At 35.3% G+C, this 8,325-nt stretch overlaps 1 protein-coding gene across 1 annotated transcript in view; it reads left to right on the top strand.

Moving 5' to 3' along the window:
* LOC101592810 (testican-3-like) overlaps positions 1-8,325 on the top strand; it is a gene marked incomplete at its 3' end in the record, with an annotated part of 365,719 nt that overhangs the window by 180,738 nt on the left and 176,656 nt on the right. Inside the window, exons 2-3 of the mRNA XM_004648223.1 lie at positions 4,627-4,635; positions 4,739-4,784. Of these exons, the coding sequence (XP_004648280.1) occupies positions 4,627-4,635; positions 4,739-4,784 (55 nt within the window). The remainder of the gene's footprint in view (positions 1-4,626; positions 4,636-4,738; positions 4,785-8,325) is intronic.

Genomic DNA, 8,325 nt, shown 5'->3' with positions numbered 1-8,325 from the left:
CATAGTGAGTGGGCTTCCTTTTTCCCTTCGGGTCCCCATTCCGAAGCAGCCTACAACCTGAGTTTCTTGGGTGGATTCCTTCTGAGGGGAGCATTATGAAAACACTTCATGGGAGAATTCACAGCAAAGATGTTCATGTCAATAATAAGGTGGCTCTTGATGGTTGACAACATTATGGCCAAATATAATTACCTATTTTATTTTCCTTGAGATTGTACTCCAGGTTTTATAGTAAGATGCAAGGTGGTTATTGAAATCTCTAAAAAAATATTGACAACTTTTGTTACCTGGATTTTTTGACAAAGCTATAATTTGTTAAAATATGTGTTTCAAGGTATGTGTCATACGATCCTCTAAATATTGCATCCTTGTAATTAATTCATAAATTTAAAATGTATATTTATATATGCATAGATCTATCGATCGATAGATAGATAGATACCATACAAACAACCTCGAAAGTTCTACGGTCCACTTAGAACTGCATTGCTTTTTTGCTTAGGCTATGAGCACAATGTATCAAAATTAATTTCTGTTTATAAATAATAATTTGATGCTTATTTCAAATTGCACCTCTAAAAGCATTACCTTCTACGCTTAATGTGTGACTGTGGAATATGTTTCTGCAGCTTAAAATATTTTACATTAGTTTTCAAATATTAATTGAATATTGGTTATGGAATTATTCCCTACACATCAACTGTGTATGCATTTAGTAGTATTTGATGTTTTGATGACTTGATGTTTTGGCAATTCAATTTTTTCTTGCCAATCTTTCATCATCAGATTGGTTTACTTAGTAAGACCTTACAGACAGCACAGCTCGGTGTGGCTCAGGAGCAGCTGCAATGGCTTAATAATGCCTGATGGGACACCTGAGTGCTACCTCCGTGTGCTGGGCTCTTGGACCTCCCGGAGCTCTTGGGCATCAAAACTCCTCCAGGCCCAACTACTCGTGTGACATCTAGGAGGATGCTTAAGCCTCCTGTTCTGGCTTCATGCTGCAACATTCAATCAGACAGAAAAGAATTTGTTAGTGTAGATGTCAGTAGTTGGACACAAAATGCTAAGCATTGAGTTTTGGCTCTAACTTTTTTGGACTATTTCCCTTGAAAGCAAACTGGTTGCAACTGGTTACAGTAATGGAAAAGTATTTCCTCTGTCAAAAATATAGTGTTTCTGCCCTCTAGTTTCTTTCCTAAATGCACATTTTATAGTTATAAAAAGAAATTTATTCATGTAGTTATTTTTTTACTGTAGCAAATTATTATAAAATATGAAGTACAGATATATGGAGGCATAAACTAAATCATGGTTGATCCATACCAAATTGTACATGTAGCTATTAAATAGCTTGAAAAAGTAATTACACAATTGTAAAATACATTTAATAAAATGTGTTCTGAAAAACGTGCATATAAAATTGAATATATAATAATCTCTTAATATCATAAAATATATGAGAAAAAACTGTTATTGGTAGAATTTTCCTTTGATGGGATTTAAAAAAAAAAAACTATTTATTTATTTAGCATAGGGTCTCACTACACAGGTCAGACTCATAGTAATCCTGTCTCAGCCTCCCCAGCATTGGGATTACAGGCAAGCTCTGTCATACCCAGTTTCAGTGGCCAGCTCGGCATGGGGCTGACACAGCATAGGGTACCTGGGATCAAACCCAGGTAGGTGCACTTGCCAGGCAGGCACTTAGACCGCTGAGGTATCCCCTTGGCCTTTTGTGGGATATTTTGATTCATTTTTCTTGTATTTTCCTATAACACTACCTCGGTGGGCCTCAAGTAGCTGGTTTTTCCTCCAGTGGACATTCGGCTCTCTGGAGGAAGAGTGCGTCTTGGCTGAGCATGCGCACTGGAATCTCGCTAGCAGCAGCGCATAATGCTGGCAAGCAGCCCTTGACGCACGTGACAACCCCCTGACCTTCAGTGCATCAAGTTTTTATCTGGCCGGCAATATCAATAATACTACAGGTTGTGATGATGTCCTGTGTTACAGTGATACTTTATTTGAAACTCGAGGAAAAGACATAGCATAAGAAAAAGAATATACTTTCACTGATATAATACACGTATCAGATTTTCTGCCCCAAGCTATTTTGTGAGAAACTACAATTGTTATTTATTTAAGTTTAAGAAATCGGCAAAAGTGTGATGGCAAACTCGTTAAATTTTTACGGCCTTTTCAGTTCACTAGAACATGATTGTGAATCTGAGTAACAAGAATCCAACTCTTCTTGTTGAATGACTAAGGTTCTGCCTGTAGTTGTCTAAGCCTAAATTTCTCCATGTGGAACCATTTCTTGCAGCTGTTTTCTAAAGCCGGCTGGCTTATTTTGGATCTAAATTGAAGCCCAAGAACAGCTAATATTTACACAAAGAATTTGAAACAAAAGAAATTTTGTGTCTAAATGAGCACTTATGCAAAAATACTTTTATTTTTCATCCTGGCAAAATTCCTAAGATTTAATGAAGTGAAACCATTAAAAAAAAAAAAAAGTCCAGTGATGTGAGAATACAAAGAGTGTGTCTAAAAATAGCCTAGAAAGCTAAGTGCTCTGCTTTTTCATACAATAGCCAATCCTGAATGTTGCCCTTGACATGAACAAAAGAGTAAGTCCCCTCTCTTCACAATGATTATAGACTTTTCTATAACTGTGGTCCCAAAGTAACCAAATTTAATGATGTTATTCGGAAGGAAGTTAATTAAATTTAATTGAGGTTAAGTTTTACAATATTCTTTTTTAGAATGAACTTTTACAACGGATGAGTCTATGGCTGTTTTCAAAAACGGTAAATAGCTCAAGGATGTTGTCAACAGTAACGAGTGCTTGGCCAGTGGCGCTTGCCTGGGCCGTTAGCAAGACAACCGTGGTTCTTCTAAGTGGTTATTAAACTGTAGCGCTATCTCTGTGTCGTATATTCTGCTAGTGCTTTATATACTTTATAATTTGCTCTCTTAGCACCCATCTCACACATGTAGGTGTTCTTTTTCCAGCTTTAGTTACAAGGGTCTGAGTTCTAGGTCGTCACCTCTGCTAAAGGGATGGTACTAGGAAGCCAGATTGCATGACTTCAGTTCCATTCTTCATACCCTCACACTCAGGTTCTGTTAGGCTTTAGTGGAGACTTAAAACTACACCTGTCCAAATCATCACTTTGTGTGGAACAAAGGTTAATCATCCCTAAACAGCAAGATATAATTTAAAAAATAAAAGACATTAAATGAGTATGTTATAATCTTCAGCTCAACTTTTGAGATCCTTGGTGGAGTGATTTAATTTGAAAGCTTAGTTTCCTGCATTTTTATCGCACTGAAATTGTTTTCAAAAAGCCATTAAAAGATCAATGTTTATTTAATTACCCAATGGCATTATCCTCTCTTGATCTAATCCCAGATAATTTAGTGCAGACCCTGTGAGAACAAAATGTCCTTGTTTCCCTCTCCTTGCAATGCTGTCTGGACATACAGTTATGTTACAAGGCTGATAGAGTAGTCTTCTTTATGGATGATTTTCTTTGTAGAGTTGTAAATTTTTTTTTATTTTTCTTATTTCTTTTTTACCTTTTCATTCATTTGAAGTGAAGCAGTGAGAGTACACACAGTGGTGTTGAACAGTCACACTTAGTGAAACATTTGGAAAAATAATTTAAACTTTTTCCATAAATAGAGAGCTATGTTTATTTTGGAAATTAAGAAGTGTTAGATTTTCCTATTTACACACTATAGAGTATTATTAAATATAGTAGCAAACACATACCGCACACACAATCTGTGTTTTGTCTTTTGAAATTTCCAAATTCTGTATCTCCAACACCAAATGATCTGAGTGAATAAAAGTAAGGAAAAGGAATTACTTCAATTCTGCCATAATATGCTCAGTGAAAACAGAATGCTAATTTTAACTATGAAGTCTGATTTTGATAAGGTTGAAGTATTTTTTTCAGGGCTTTTAGAGCAATAAAGACACACTAAATAAAATAGATTTAGTTCTTTGGCATTGTTTTTCAATTATTTTTCTAGCAAGCATTCACCTCATTGTAAGTTTTGCAATTATATTTAATAAATGCATTACAAATATATTGCATTAGTTTTTTCATGTTGAAAATGTCAGCATTAGCCAGGATTTAATTAGCTGTGCTGTTTTTTCAGGCTCCCAATTGCATCGTGGTGAACTCCTTAGATATTCAATTAATGTAAATTATTTGCATAAAGGGTATATATACTCAATGGGCTACTGCAAAATCACTTGATATTTTCCTTGCTATATGAATGGTTCCATTTACTAGTTTACTAGTGGGAAATGAAATTGTGTAATTGGAAAGTGTAAAATACTTTATAGCACATTAATTTAGCATAATTATCAGCACATTATAGTATACACTGAATTACAATTGAGAGAATAGCATTGTAATGTTTAGGAGAAGTAACAACCAAAAAGAGTTAAATTGTTAGGGGAACAAGTGATGTGTAATGAAAATGAAAATAATAATTGAAAGATGATTTTGAAATTTGTAAACAGTCTCTTCCTTTGATAACTATTTTTTTCTTGTTCCTTTTTATTTTTCATTTGTTTTCTGTTTTTTTATAATTTGCTGCTTGCCATTGAAGGAAGTAGAGGTTTGTATACAACTTTTGTTTCATATATTATTTTATATTTCATTTAAATCTGTGCATTGAAATTACTCATTTACACTCAATTCACATTATTTTCCCCCCTTAGGATGATTATTTCCGCACATGGAGTCCAGGAAAACCCTTTGATCTGGGTAAGAATTTAATTATTTTAAAATTAAAAATTTTAAGTGTACCTTAATAATTATACTTTTTGTTGGACTAGTCTTTAAAATAGGGATATATATAATATAGGTATATATGAATGGAAACATTACAAAGTATTTATGTTTATTTTAATACAATATAAATATGACCTAGTTGCCATGATTACATCAGGGTATCTTTTTTCTTTTATTTTCAGATACATAATTTATATTATTGATTTGGACTCTTGTACTTTACCATAACCACTTCTATTTCTTGATACAAAATCTTCATCTAGATTTCATGTGCATTTTCTGGGAAATAAATTCATCTGTGCAAAATTTCAAAACAAACTTATGTTCAGTCCCTTTTTTCTGTCCATAAAAGATTTCACTGAAAGTAGAGCATACTGATAATTATACTCACTGAAGTCTTAACAAGAATCAAGACAAAAGCTTTATATTAATTTAGGAATCTCTTATTTCTGTGCACACAGCTTGCAGTTCTGCTTATCTCATCCTCAGAGGGATAAGCAGGCCATATGAGAAGGAATGGAAATACTCCTACATATAAAATAAAAATAGGAGCATCGAACACAATGCAACCATAATTATATGAATAAAGAGATGTGCATACTACATTCCATTGATACTTATGAATCTTCCTTTTAAGCTTTGAAAAACAAGAAAGCTCTGACATACAAAGATTAAATGGCACCCTTGTGATGACAATGGGCAATGAATTGGCACCAGTTATTTACTAGTCAGTTTTCTGGAACTATAATGAAACATTTAAATTAAAGAACTTAAAAGAGAAAAGATTTGCTGTGGCCTATGGGTCTAGATGTTTTTGCCTGAATTTGGGTGGCTCATTTGCTTTATCACCTGGACAAGTAATGACACCATGATGGGGACACAGGGAAGTGAAAACTAGTTGCTTGTGTCATGAGTCAGGAAGCGTCGAAGAGGAAGGAGAGAGGCTAGCCCCACAGTGATCTTAGAGAGAATACGCACTTTGGCAGAAGGCCCTGCCCAGAGGCCTCGCCCGTTCAAGATTCCCTCACCTCCCAATAGCACCCTACTCCATGGGAACCAAGCCATACACATGGCCCTTTGCGGAATGCTCAGCATTCAAATTGTATCATTTTATGAGCAGAAAACTTTTTAGAAAATGTTCAGGGAGGGGCCAAGGAGATGACTCAGTGGAATAAGCACTTCCCTGGCAAGCGCAAGGGCCTGAGTTCAATCCCCGGTTCCGCAAAAAAAAAAAAAGAAAATGTTCAGGGAAATGATTGACTGGTGGTCATAATATATACTAAAAGTGTTTAGAGTTGTTGCTATTTCTATAATAACTTTTTTGTTTGTTATTCAAACCAATGTTACAAAAGCAAAACTCTTTGAGAGAGAACCTAATTTCATACACCTAATCATGGACTATCAACAATGTCCATCCATAGCAAGCATTCCTTTACAATTAGTTTGTCTCTTATTTTCTTCATGTTATTTCTTTTTTGGGCGGATGTCTACAGGGTGTTCAAGGTCTCACTGCATAGATCAGATTCATAGTGATCCGCCTGTGTAGAGCCTCCCAAGAGCTGGGATTATAGGCACACGTGCCACCGCACCCAGTCTCAATAGCCCTCTCAGCACGCCCCTGGGGCAAGGCTGGCCCTGGCAGGCCCAAAAATCCAGCCCCCAGCCTCTGCGCCCATTTGCAGGTGCTTTAATCTGCTGAGCTATTTGACTGGTCCGCATGCTATTTTAATATTGTTGCATGTTTCTGCTTTTGTAATATAAAGTAGAATTCTGTAAAATTAATCTTGACTTGTTTTACAAATAAGACCTGCCAATACACTAAAAGACAGAGAATGGGAAAAATAATAATATACAAATTGAGCTGTGTTGATATGCCTTTTTCAAAAATGAATTTTTATAATGAATCATCAACATTGAAATGGTGAATTATCTATGAAATGGATGTCAGTAGTTGAATTTGTCAAAATCAGGGCATCCAGTTACAACAAAGACGCTCTGATCTTTACTTTCTGCGTGTATGACAGTCTGTTGAATTTCAACTCATCCCTCATTTATTAAAACAAACTAATTAAATAAATAAACACATCACTAGAGCAGAGTGTCTTACTCACTTTCTTGTGGCTGGACATAGTACCGGATACTAACAAATTAAAAGAACAAAACCTTATTTTGGCTCCTGGCAAAGCAGACAGCACGCAGAGTCCAAGAGGGAGCCAGCAAGGGAGGCGCAACCTTCCAGGCGGTTCCTCCAGTGCTCTGCTGCTTCCACCTCCAAACAACAAGCCAGCTGCAAGCCTGGGATGCAGTCACACTCCCAACCGCCACCTGTGATCAATTGAGGCTTCACACGTCACATAGATTCTAGAGATTAATTTTGACTTAGCCACCTATCAGCTGTGCCGATGCACCCACAGGCAGGGAATGAAAACACAATGACATACACTGTAATGTATTTATTCACTTTTTTGGAAATGCAATTTTTATGATGAAATCATAAATCTTAAAAACTGAGTGATCTGTGGAATAGATTTATGTTTATATTTTCAGTGATCATTGTACTCAATGAAAATAAAGATTACTTATTTTTATTTTTTGTGTTTGTGATATTGTGTTGAGTTCCAGCTCATCTTTTGTGTATTATAAAAAAGAACAGGATTTCTATAAAGGAGCATAGAATAATCAAATATACTATAAAATTAATTTCCTTTAATTTTCAAAGATTTATGAACTACTAATTTGTTACATGTACTATAGTTATTAGATAAGTAGTTTGTGGTATAATTTATGAAGAATTAAATATTGAATCACTATTTTATTCTCTCTCTCTCTCTTTCTCGCTCACTCGCTCTAGCTATCTAGATAGATATATATGTTTAACTTTGCATGGTCCTATGAGGTAGATAAAGAAACTGAGGTAGTAAGAAGTTCAGGCTTTTGCCCAAGTGATATTCCTACTGAATAGAGTCAATATTTGGGTTTATACAGTCTGAAATCTGAAGCCCGCTTCATACCTCCTTCTACACTATGCTATTAACACTCATATGCTAACATCAAAAAATGCTTTATTAACTATATTTACTTAGCACAAGTTGACTATGGATCTTACTGCAATCTATGTGACATTTTCATGTTTCATCCATGCTTATGTGCATAATATGTCAAAGAGTAGCCACTGAAAATAAAGTGTTTAGTTGAACACACATTAAAAATAGAGCTCGTAGAAATAGAGCTTTATTTCTATGTATTAATTTTTTTAATTTATTTTTTATTTTTTTAAGGAACCAGAGTTTGAACTCATGCCCTTGTGCTTGCCAGGAAGCACTTATTCCATTGAGCCATCTCCCCGGCCCTTATTTCTATGTATTAAAATACTATTTTGTAGCCAATCAGATCTTGAATTTTGATTGAATAAGTATGCCTCATGAAAACAAATGAGGGTCAGCCAAAGAGCTCAGCCAATTAAAGCACCTGCAAGCAGGTGCAAGGGCCAAGGGTTCAATCCCAGGCCTGCTAT

The sequence above is a fragment of the Octodon degus genome, unplaced genomic scaffold (genome assembly GCF_000260255.1).
Source record: "Octodon degus isolate 3935 unplaced genomic scaffold, OctDeg1.0 scaffold00366, whole genome shotgun sequence".
NCBI classification, from domain to species: domain Eukaryota; kingdom Metazoa; phylum Chordata; class Mammalia; order Rodentia; family Octodontidae; genus Octodon; species Octodon degus.
The sequence above is the reverse complement of the archived record's forward strand: the minus strand, read 5'-3'. Positions and strand labels throughout refer to the sequence as shown.